Source organism: Sapajus apella, unplaced genomic scaffold (genome assembly GCF_009761245.1).
Source record: "Sapajus apella isolate SASKATOON/1434 unplaced genomic scaffold, GSC_monkey_1.0 scaffold85, whole genome shotgun sequence".
Lineage (NCBI taxonomy): Eukaryota > Metazoa > Chordata > Mammalia > Primates > Cebidae > Sapajus > Sapajus apella.
The window spans coordinates 783902-796421 of NW_022437025.1; the positions used below are offsets into that span (position 1 = coordinate 783902).

Consider the following 12520-nt stretch of genomic DNA (forward strand, 5'->3'; position numbering starts at 1 on the left):
GAGGACGCTGCCTCCAAACCCCACACTGCTCCTCGGGACCAGCCAGGACCCAGCTGCACACGGAGGACACTGCCTCCACACCCCACACTGCTCCTTGGGGAAAACAGCTTCACAATTCACATCCAGAACCAAAAGATGCTCACGTCATTGTGAGACTGCAGGGCCACTTTCTGGAATCTATCTCAAATGTGAAGGTTCTTCATATTCTTTATCATAGCATAAATTTGAGAATGTTCTAAGTAGAAAATCATAAAATACAGATAGGGCAACATAGACTCTGTCTCTACCAAAAATAAAGTCAGCCAGGCACGGTGGCACATGCGTGTGGTCCCAGCTACCCGGGCGCTGTGGCTGGAGGATCGCCTGAGCCCAAGGGTTCACAGCTGCAGTGAGCCAAGATGGCACCACTGTACTCAGCCACGGTGACCGAACAAGACTCTGTCTCAAGAAAAAAACCAAAACGTCGTACAGCGGCTTGATAGCATGCTGTGCAGGCATGAAAACCAGGCTCTTCAAGTGTAAAGAGCCCTCATGGACCTATCAGAGGAAAAAGACGAATTCCAGAGGCCAAGAAATGAGTAAAGAACATGACACGAGTCTCAAAAAAAAAATACACAAAACCAAAACCATGCGAAGAGCCTCATTCATAAGAAAGTAAACAGGTAACCGTCGTTACGGTTCTCACCCAACCTGAGAGAATCCGCAGACGGGAGCCAGCCCTGAGCAAAGACATCCCTGAAATGCCCTCCAGGGGACATGCACCAAGCCTCCCCAGGCTTGCCTGCGCCCCCGCCTGTGCCTCCCGGTGCTCCGCAGACAGTTTCCACCCACCCAGGGCTGTGGCAACTGGGCATCCAGCACACGTACCGGCCACTTGCCCGTGGCACGCACACTCTTCGGGTCCCCGTGCCGCATGGGGGAATTCTAATAATACTTCAAACTTCTTCATGATTCTGTCTGTTTTGGTCATCTGTGTTGAGTGAGCTGATGGCACTACTCTAATTGCTTTGGGTGCCATGAACCGTGCCCATCCATGTAAGATACTGAGCTTAACTGATAATGCTCCACAGACCAGCCGCTCCCCCGTCCCCTCCTTCTCAAGCCTCCCCATTCCCCGAGACACAACCATATTGAAATCAGGCCCATTCAAAGCCTACAATGGCCTGTAAGCATTCAGGTGAACGGAAGAGTTGCCAGCGTCTCACTTGAAATCAAAAGCGAGGAATGCCTGAGCTTAGTGAGGAAGGCACCTGGAAAGCAGGGGGGGCCGAGCACGGCAGCTCCGGCCTGTGCTCCCAGCACGCGGGGAGGCTGAGGCAGGAGGGTGCCTGAGGCCAGGAGTTCTCTACAAAAAATAAATTTAAAAAAATTAGTTGGGCATGGTGGTGCGTGCCTGTGGTCCCAACTACCTGGGAGGCGAGGTGGGAGGATCCCTTGAACCCAGGAGGTTGAGGCTGCAGTGATCCATGATGGTACCACTGCACTCCAGCCAGGGCAACAGCAGGACCCTGTCTCTAAAAAAAGAAAGCCGGGATAAGCTAAAAGCTAGGCCTTTCGCACCAGCAAGCCATGTTGTGAATGCAAAGAAAAAGTTCTTGAAGGAAATTAAAATGCCACTCCAGTGAAATCACAAATGGTAAGAAAGCAAAACACCCCCACGACTGACTAAGTGACCGGGAGAGAAGAGCTAACCAGCCACAACATCCCCTTAAGCCAAAGCCTAATACAGAGTCAGGTTTCAACTCTTTCAACTCCGTGGAGGCAGAAAGAGGTGAGGAAGCTGCAGAAGAAAGTGAAGCCTGCGAGGCTGGGGCTGCAGGAAAGAGGCCTCTGCGCAGCGTGAAGGTGCAGGGTGAAGCAGCGTCATCCACTGAGATCCAGCTGAGATCACTGATGAAGCCAGGCTCACCGCAGATGACACAGCCTGCTGTGGGAAGACGCCATTTAGGACTTTCACAGCTAGAGAGGAGAAGTCAATGCTGGCTTTGAGGCTTCAGAGGATAGGCTGCCTCTCTTGTGAGGGGCTAACGGAGCTGGTGGCTTTAAATGAAGACAGTGCTCACTCACCATTCAAAAACCCTCGGGCCCCGTCTTTTTATTGAGACAGAGTCCTACTCTGTCGCCAGGGTGGAGTGCAGTGGCACGACCTCGGCTCACTGCAACCTCTGAGTCCCAGATTCAAGCGATTCTCCTGCCTTAGCCTCCCAAGTAGCCGGGACTACAGTCACATGCCACCATGCCCAGATTTTGTATTTTTAGTAGAGACGGGGTTTCACCATGTTGGCCAGGCTGGTCTTGAACTCCTGACTTCAGGTGATCTGCCTGCCTTGGCCTCCCAAAGTACTGGGATTACAGGCGTGAGCCACCGCGCCTGGCCAAGAATGGCTCTAAATCAACTCAGCTTGGGCCGTAGAAATGGCACAGCAAAGCCTGTATGGCAGCCATCTGTGCACAGCACGGTTTATGGAATATTCTAAGCCCACTGTTGAGATCTACAGCTCAGAAAAAAGATTCCTTTAAAATATTAACTGTTTGCTGACTATACTGACAATGCTCAGAGCCTGGTCACCCAAAAACTCTGAGAGAGACGCACATGGAGAGTCACGCTGTTTTCGGGCCTGTAACACCATTTCCACTCTGCAGCCCACGGACCAAGGGGTCGTGTCGACTTCCAAGTCTTACTATTGAAGAAATGCATTTCTAAGGCTATAGCGGCCGCAGACACTGATTCCCATGATGGCTCTGGGCAAAGTTCACTGAAAACCTTCTGGAAAGGATTCAGCATTCCAGATGCCATTAACAACATTGATGATTCATGGGAAGAGGTTAAAACAGCAACATGAACAGGAGTTTGGAAGAAGCTGATCTCAACCCTCATGGGTGACTGAGGAGCTGACGACATCAGTGGAGGAAGTCACTGCGGATGTGGTGGAAACAGCAAGAGAACTAGAATTAGGAGTGGAGCCTGAAGATGGGACTGAATTGCTGCAATCTGAGGATGAAACCTGAACGGATGAGCCAAGAACGTCGCTTACTGAGACGGAATCCAGGCCTGGAGAAGATGCTGTGAACATGTGAAATGAAGCCAAGGGTTTAGAATACTCCACAGACTTAGTTGATAAAGCAGCGGCCGGCTTTGAGAGGGTTATAAAGCTCTATGCGGGTACAATGCTATCAAGAGCACTGCAGCCACAGGAAGCGTTTTTGACAGGGAGTCAATCCACGCTGCAAACGCCATTGTCTTATTTTCAGACATGGCCACAGCCATCCCAGCCTTCAGGCATCACCACTCTGATCAGTCAGCAGCTGTCCACATCAAGGCAAGACCCCACCAGCAAAAGATTAGGATCATTAGCATTTTTTAGCAATGAAGTATTTTTCTTTTCTTTTTTTTGTGAGATGGAGTTTCGCTCTTGTGGCCCCGGCTGGAGTGCAATGGCACAATCTTGGCTCACCACAACCTCCGCCTCCCAGGTTCAAGCAATTCTTTTGCCTCAGCCTCCCAAGTAGCTGAGATTACAGGCATGAGCTACCTCGCCTGGCCAGCAATTAAGTATTTCTAAATCAAGGTAACTACATGTTTTTTTCCAGACATAATGCTACTGCACACTTAACAGACTACAATATAATGTAAATATAACTTTTTTTTTTTTTTTGAGATGGAGTCTTGCTCTGTTGCCAGGCTGGAGTGCAGTGGCGCAATCTCGGCTCACTGCAACCTTCGCCTCCTAGGTTCAAGCAATTCTTCCGCCTCAGCCTTCTGAGTAGTTGGGATCACAGGCGCATGCCACCACGCCCGGCTAATTTTTTGGTATTTTTAGTAGAGACGGGGTTTCACCGTGTTGGCCAGGATGGTCTTGATCTCTTGACCTCGTGATCCGCTCGTCTCGGCCTCCCAAAGTGCTGGGATTACAGGCGTGAGCCACCGCGCCCAGCCAGTAAATATAATTTAGCAGGTGCAGTGGCTCATGCCTGTAATCCCAGCACTTTGGGAGGCTGAGGTGAGCGGATCACCTGAGGTCAGGAGATCGAGATCATCCTGGCTAACCCCTTTAGCAGAGATGGGGCATCTCTATTAAATATACAAAAAAATTAACCAGGCATGATGGCACATGCCTGTAGTCCCAGCTACTCAGGAGGCTGAGGCAGGATAACTGCTTGGGCCTGGGAGGCAGAGGTTGCAGTGAGCCAAGATCACGCCACTGCACTCCAGCCTGGGCAACAGCAAGACTCTGTCCAACAAAAAAAAAAACCAAAAACCACCAAAGAAAAAACCCGTAACTTTTATGTTTACTAGGAAAGCAAAAAAAAAAAAAATCTGACTAGGTTTCCAGGGGTATATGCTTTGACTGTGGCTGGAAGCAAACCTGCTGTATCGCTGAGGCTGGCCTGAAACATGCTGTACCATGAGCATCCGAGCTACCAGAGACGTCGCGGGGGGCAGGCTGGAGGGTGACGGGAAGGACAGATGCTCACAGACACGGGCTGCTGCATGTGACCCTCTTCCTGCCAGGGCATGGGACGTCGGCCATGACGCCGTGACACCCATGAATGACCCGCGGGGTCAGCCTCACCCACAAACCCCTTCAGGAGTAAACAGCCCATGGGGCCCTGAAAGGTGCTGAGGCCACTTCTGCGTGTCAGGCAGAAGAACCAGACAGTAAACAGCACGGGGCATGAACCTGCATCACAAACGCTGATGCCCTGCCAGAGAGGAGGGAAAAGACCCTCTGGAAGCAGGCACCACAAGCACTCAGGATCCGCCGCAGCCCCGAGACACGGGGTCTGTGTCCGTGTACCCGTCATACCACATGAGTGAGTGAGGAAGGCCACTGCAGCCAGACCTCAGCCTTGGACTCGGAGCTGGGACCGCTGAGCACACCCAGCCCTTCCTTCCTTCTCTGCGTAGAGAGTGCCCTATTACAGGTATGTGTGAAACAGAGACGGGCCCCAAGGCCACAGCGGCTGCGTGTCCCCGGAGCCCCGTCCTCGTTGGGGCGTGGTCATACCTTCCGTGGCTGGCATGGGGGTGGCAGCTGATGCCGCAGTCTCGGTCCAGGCAGCCCATCCTCCCAGCAGGTCGGGGTTGCTGGATGAGGCCACCATCTTGGTGGGTTCTCCTGGCAGATCCCCTGGGAAGAAGGAACCGGAAGAGAGCACACTTTGGTCTCAGCAGCAAGCGAGTATCTCAGCGCACAGCTGATGTCTTCACGCGGCAGGCACCAGGCCGTGCTCAGGCCCCGGGAGACAGCACCTCATGAACCCAGGCCCAGCTGAGGCTGGACGGATGGCCTCTCTCTTCCTGATGGGCCTGAGGACTCAGCCAATCACGCAGAGATGACTGAGTGGACGTAGGACACCAGCGGGAGGAGCTGCTGGCGGGCGAGGCTGAGAACAAGCATCTGCGGTTCCCATACAAAAGAGCTTGTCCAGACCCCACTTTCTGCAGCACCCACTGCCATCCCCACGGCCTGTGTTCCAGCTGCTCCTAAAACCCGCCACAGCCCTCAGGGGCTCCCATCTCTCAACAGTCACCGCCATCACCCCAGAGCGCACTGTGGGCCACGCTGCTGCCTCCTCGGGAGAGAGAACCTGGGCTGCCTCCCTCAGGACCACACTGGAGAGACAGCCCAGCTCTCTCCCTGGGCCTGGCCCCACAGGTGTCTGTCTAAACAAGCCACGCTGTGCCCTAGGCCCGGCCTCCTCCCCATGGACACAGCGCCCCAAGGCCCCTGCTGCACTCAGACCAGGCCAGCTTCCTGGACCCCGGACCCTGGACCCCTGACTACATCCCTCTGACCTCTCGGCCCCACACAAGCTCTGGGTGCAGGTGGCCGTCTCTGCTAACAGCTGTGAGCCCTGGGCCTGTGAGGGCCCAGAACCTGTTCCAGGTTTGGCGAGGGTTTGGGGAGACAGAGCAGGGAGCAGTCTGTCCTGACCTCGGGGATGTCCTGCAGGACCCATGGGCCACCAGGAAGGGCACGCAGAGGCCACAGTTCAGCCTCATCGCTGCTGGAGGCCCACAGCTCTGCTTCCAACACAGGCTGTGGTCCTGAGGGAACAGGCTACTGGGAGCCGGCTGCCATGAGAGGCGCTCACCCAGGTGCAGGAAGTCGGTGCTGCAGGCCAGGGGCGGCGCACTGTGGGCAGACGGGAAGGACGGGACGGCCGCAGAGTCTGAGTTGAGAAACTCGTCGAAGAGATCAGGACTGGAGCAGGGCTGGGGGACGGTGTCTGAAGACAGCAGCAGTGGGCCGAAGGGGTCGGCTGCGGGGACAGGCGGGGATGGGGAGGACAAAGGACCCAGCTCTGGGCCACTCCAGCTGAGCAGTCCAGAACCCACAGCTGCCCTCTCAGGGAGACCGAGGCAGTCAGCCCAGGGCCTCCCCACGCCCCACGCCTCAGGATGACTTTCCCATGGACGCAGCAACATTGCTCAGATGGAAGAGCTGGCAGTGTCTAGCCCGTGAGCTCAGGCAAGCAGCGCAGAGCCAGCCCCAGCCGTGACCCAGAGGCGGCTCCCGGGGGAGGCGGGGGAGGGCATGTTCCCTTCCTTCAAAAGCCTTCCAGACATTTCTACGTGGTGAGAATGACTGAACCTCATCACTCCTCTACTGTGAAGCCACTCGCCATCCACAGAAACACGTACCAGCAGCGGGGGGCCCTCCTCTAGGGGTGCTCTGCACACTCAGGGGAGGGTCCGGACTTGCCAGGAGCAGGGGGGCCTCGCCAAGCAGATCCTCCGGGGACCCCTGGGAGGCGGCCTCAGTGGGCCCGAGGAGGCAGCTGAGCAGGTCGGTGTTGCTGGAGGGGGCCCCGCGGGCCTGCGGGAGGAGAGCAGGCTCTGCGCCCGCCTCGGGCTCGGAGTGCAGCCCCAGGAGGTCAACCCCGTCTTCCTGCGGCTCAGGCTCTGGCAGTGCAGCTGGCGTTCCCACCTCAAAAATGGAGTCCTGCTGCACCGGCCCCGCTGCTAGGCCGGGGGTGTCCGAGTCGGCCCTGGGCTCCTGGCCCTCGCTGGAGATTGGGGACCCCCCTTCATCCGACACCTCGCTCTCCTCTCTGTCCTCCATCAGGGCAGAGTCGCTCTCCTTGGGAGAGGCTTCTTCTGCACCAGTCTCTGACTCCTTCTCTTCTGTGGAAAGGAAACAAAACCGCAGGCTGGTGAGCCCACACGGCCAGCCCCAGGGTCCCCCCGGTGCAGCTCCCTCAGCTCCTCCTTGGCCCAGGCCTTGGCAAACGCTGCAGAAGCTTATGAGGTTTCCTGCGGCGTCTCCAGCGTACCCCCTCCAGCCTCCTCAAGGGTCTGCCTGCAACTCTCTCCACCTGGGCCTCTGTGGTGCTCCAGGCAGCAGCACCGGGGGAGGAGCACTGGGGGAGGAGCATCAGGGGAAGAGCACAGCGGGGAGGAGCACTGGGGGGAGAAACATGGTGCAGGGGGGAAAACACTGGGGGAGGAGCAAGGGGGGAGAAACACTGGGGGAGGAGCACCAGGGTGAGGAGCATGGGGGGGGAACACTGGGGGAGGAGCACCAGGGGGAGGAGCACGGGGGAGGAGCATCAGGGGGAGGAGCATGGGGGAGGTGCACAAGGGAGGAGCACAGCAGGGAGGAGCATTGGGGGGAAAACACTGGGGGAGGAGCACCAGGGGGAGGAGCATGGCGGGGAGAAACACTGGTGGAGGAGCACAGGGGGAGAAGCACAGGGGAGGAGCACCACAGGAAGGAGCACCGGGGGGAGGAGCACCCTGCTCTGGGAACAGGTGACAGGCAGAACAGCCCTGCTGGGACAGCCGAGGGTGCTGGGACAGGAGGTGGCAGGGATGTTCCCCAGGGTGTCTGTCTGGAGGTGAGGTCCAGTGACGGTGCCCAGGTATTTGTCTGGAAAGCCTGGGGAGGGGCTGGGAGCCCACTGAGGATTGTGGGCAGAGAGGGGTGTAGGATCCCCAGGTGGTGACTGAACGTCCCTCCGCCCAGGCCCTTCCCCTGCACTCAGGGGCCTGGTGGGCAGGGCCCGTGCTGCCGGCCGCCCCAGGCCCACACACTGAGATGAAAAGCTAGGGTCAGCATTTCAGACTCTGTGGACATATTTTTTTCAACAGTTAAAAATATGAGATCATCTTAGCTTGCAAGCCACTAAGGAACAGGCTGGCGTGCTGTGCGCACGGCCCCACTCCAGTACAGCCCAGCTCTCCCCAAGGCCCGTCTCCCAAGATGCTTGCCCTGCCCCAGGGCACCTCTAGACTGGTCCTGTCCTCCGCAAGAGAGCCAGGTCCAGGGCTGTGCCTACCCTGCCAGTCCAGTGTGTGCAGGAAGCGGCTGGTGTCCACACTGCTGCTTGGTGGTGAGTCGGAGTCTGGGGGCTCGGCTTCCGGGGACCCCACCCCAGCATCGTATTGAGCCGTGGAGCCGGGCTGCCGAGGGAGTTCTGGCTTCCCTGCCAGGAGAGAGGGTGTCAGGGCACTGGCCAGCAGCCTCAAGGCAGCACTACCGCAGAGCTGAGAAGTGCAGCCGGGCAGGCGCCAGCACCGTGGCAGGCCAGGCCACCAGGAAAGCACACCAATGACATGACAGGAAAGGGACCTCTGTGAAGAGATTCCTGCTATCCACTCAGATGCCATTCTGGGCCACGTGTGCGCACTCGTGCACAGCACACGCACACACACACAAGGACACTCAGGCATCACACGCCACGTACAGTCACAGCAGATATGAATGCACGCACCACTCATGTGCACGCACACACCACACACACAGGCACACTCCACCCACGTACATCCACGGTACACATGAATGCACGCACCACTCACATGCGCACACACATACCATACACATGGGCACACTCCACCCACATACATCCACAGCACACACAAATGCACGCACCACTCACGTGCACACACACACCACATACACAGGCACACTCCACCCACATACATCCATGCTACACATGAATGCACACACCACTCACATGCACACACACCACACATACGGGCACACTCCACCCACGTACATCCACAGCACACACAAATGCACACACCACTCATGCACACACACACCATACACAGGCACACTCAAACCCATGTACATCCACAGTACACATGAATGCATGCACCACTCATGCACACATACCACACACACTGGCACACTCCACCCACGTACATCCACAGCACACACAAATGCACACACCACTCGTGCACACACACACCATACACAGGCACACTCGAACCCATGTACATCCACGGTACACATGAATGCATGTACCACTCACATGCACACACACACCATACACAGGCACACTCGAACCCATGTACATCCACGGTACACATGAATGCATGCACCACTCACATGCACACTTATCACACACACTGGCACACTCCACGTATATCCATGGCACACATGAATGCATGCACCACTCACATGCACACACACCACACATACGGGCACACCATGTACATCCATGATACACATGAATGCACGCACCACTCATGCATACACACCACATATACGGGCACACTCCACCCATGTACATCCATGGCACACATGAATGCACACACCACTCACATGCACACACACCACACATATGGGCACACCACCCATGTACATCCACGGTACACATGAATGCACACACCACTCACATGTGCACACACATACCATACACATGGGCACACTCCACCCATGTACATCCATGGCACACACGAATGCACGCACCACTCACATGCACACACATCACACACACCAGCACACTCCACCCATGTACATCCACGGTACACATAAATGCACACACCACTCGTGTACACACACACACACACACACCACACACACGGGCACACTCCACCCACATACACGGACACATCACGCACAGGCTGCACATGCAGTCTCTTTCAGGGATGCTGAGGATGCTCAGAAAGAAAATGCAAACACTGCGAACCAAGAGCCGAGGACGAGCATGGCATGGGCGGTGGGTGGCCCTGGGCCCACTGCCAGCGTGTCCTGGGCTGTCTCTTTGAAACTGCTAGGAAATGAGAAGAGTGACAGGAGCAAGGGTTCTGCTGTGTCCACGTGCTGCCAGCAGGCCTGAGGCCTGCAGTGAGAGCGGACATGTATCTGGCACACATGACAAAAACCTGACCCAGACACATACCCAGGGCGAAATCCTGCTTCGCTCCAGGAGTCTGGGTTTCCTCCCTCTGCCTCTGTCCTGCCCGTGGGCCCCACAAACTGCAGCCTCAGTCCTGCTTCCCTGGTGTCCAACACCCAAGACGGAGTCTCTCAAACTTCCTGCGGCCCAAGCTGCTCCAGCCTGATCGCAGCAGCAGGTACAGGTGGCTCAGCTCTGCCACAGCTCAGCCGAAGGGGCTCTTACCATAGAGATACTGGGCAGAGCAGGATGCCCTCGTTTCACCCGTGGGAGCTTACCAAACTTAGACAGAATGTCTTGCTGCTCCTCCCGGCTGGAAAACAGGATCTTGGGGTTCAGCCCCTTCATGCTCAAGTTCTCCCATGGCGGGGCCTCCCGGCTTGGCCTGTCCCTGGGCTCCACCTCCACTTCCAGGTTCACTTGAAATAAATCTGGGTATTTCTCTTGAATGTCGCACGCGTCCAGGTCGTACCTGTGGAGTTACGAGTAGACGCCACTCAGGAAGGCCCCTCAAGTAGTGTGCAAGTCCTTCGAACATTCACTAAAGAAACGTGCACGGAAACACTGCAGCTGCAGGAGGCGGCAGGAGAACCACCAGGGCAGCTGGCCACCCCCGCCTGCCAAAGCTGGAGCCGTGGGAGCCAACCCAGCAGCCGTCCCAGGAACCCACAGAGTGTCAGAACCCGGGTCACGGCCCCAGAAGAGCATCATTGCACCTGCTCCTCGGACGCCACAGTGGGGATGCCTGAGGCTGTGTTCAAGACAGAGGGGCACTGGGCTGGGCCACAGCGTTTCCCCCAAGTCCAGGGGAGGCCGCGTGCTCAGAGCAGACAGGACAATGCCCCACAGCCTGTGACACAGGTGCCCAGGCAGGCAGCTCTGAGGTGGGACCCCAGGGTTCCAGGGCAGGCACTGGCCCTCACCCCCAGCACACAGCCTTCGGCCACCCTGCAGCTCAGAGTGAGCACGCTGGGGTACTGTGTCATAAAAATGACAATGTCTGCCCTGACAAATCCACAGCTGTTAACAGATGCCCCTAAAACCAAGACCTCTAGAATCTGGCTGCCAGGGAATTAGGAGGGTGATTCCGGGGGAAACAGCCGTGTCTACCAGGGGGCTACGGAGGGAGCACTGGCTGAGCCCCGTGCTCAGCTGTGGGGAGCAGAAGGAGGGGTCAGTGGGACCCACCAGCGTGGAGAAACCTCATCTCTACTAAAAATACAAAATTAGCTGGGCATCGTGGTGCATGCCTATAATCTCAGCTACTCAGGAGGCTGAGGCAGGAGAATCACTTGAACCTGGGAGGCAGAGGTTGCGGTGAGCTGAGATTGCGCCACAGCACTCCAGCCTGGGCAACAAGAGCAAAACTCCGTCTCAAAAAAAAAAAAAAAAAAGAATGGTGGCCATTTCCTGGGCAACACACTGTGCCAGCATCTGCAGGGCCAGAAGTGCCCAGAGCAGGGTGGGGAATGGCTGAGGGAGGGTGGGGAGATGGGTGCGGTGGCCTGTGTGGCTCACAGCCGTGGCTGCCTTTAACTGTCACTTCTCCGAGCTCCACACATGCTTCAGATGTGTGAAGACCTCTAGCTTAACCCCTCCTGCTCGCCCCCTAAAACATCATCTCCCTGCACAAGGGGAGGGCACCCTGCGCTCCCCATCCGCAGTGGCCGACCTCACGCAAAGCAGCGCCCCTCAGTGCCCTCTCAGGGCTCTGGGCAGAGGTGGCCACAGCAGTAGCCAAGACGGATGTGCACTCCAGCCGAGGCCAACACAAGCATCCCTCCGCGCCCCAGTCTCTTCCTGTGCTGCTGTCCGCAGTCGGGGGCAGCAGGGACAGCACGGTGGCGGCACGGCTGGTGCGGAGATGTGGAGGCAGCAACGTATGCAGAGGAGCCAGCAGGCACCAGCAGAGAATCCAACGGCCACTGCAGGGGAGACTCAGACCTGGCTACCAACAAGGAGAATGGAGGGGCACAGCGGGAGGGTCTGTGCAGGGAGGCAGACTTGGGTTCTGGGACAGACCAAGCTCGGGCAGCCCAGAGGCAGTGCCACTCATGCCCAGCCTCCCTGCCCCAGCTGCCCCTGGAGATGGCCCTGGGCACTGGGGCTGCAGGCTCAGCTCACCCAGCCTGGCGCTGAGGGCACAATGAGGTCTGTGAGCAGGGCTGGCCACTCCCGAGAGCCCTGGACTGCAGAGGACACAGCCTGCAGGCTCCTGCCAGACCAGCTCCAAGAGGACAGAGGGGTCTCCCAACAGGCTTGGCTGCTACACAGAAATGCTGAGCTGTGCCACGGCGGCAACCCTGTGCCCTCACCCATGCACAGTGCAGGCTCGCCTTGCAGGACCCACGCACATTCCGCGTGCCCCTCTCCCGCTGCCCCGTCT

At 57.3% G+C, this 12520-nt stretch overlaps 1 protein-coding gene across 4 annotated transcripts in view; it reads right to left on the reverse strand.

Annotated features, from left to right (window-relative positions):
* GAK (cyclin G associated kinase) overlaps positions 1-12520 on the reverse strand; it is a 74502-nt gene that overhangs the window by 9959 nt on the left and 52023 nt on the right. For 3 of the 4 annotated variants that reach the window (XM_032253872.1, XM_032253875.1, XM_032253874.1), the window contains 5 exons: positions 10413-10606; positions 8287-8433; positions 6650-7132; positions 6100-6267; positions 5010-5132 (listed from right to left, as the gene is read on the reverse strand). In XM_032253872.1, the coding sequence (XP_032109763.1) occupies positions 5010-5132; positions 6100-6267; positions 6650-7132; positions 8287-8433; positions 10413-10606 (1115 nt within the window). The remainder of the gene's footprint in view (positions 1-5009; positions 5133-6099; positions 6268-6649; positions 7133-8286; positions 8434-10412; positions 10607-12520) is intronic. The other variant, XM_032253873.1, reaches the window with a different exon arrangement.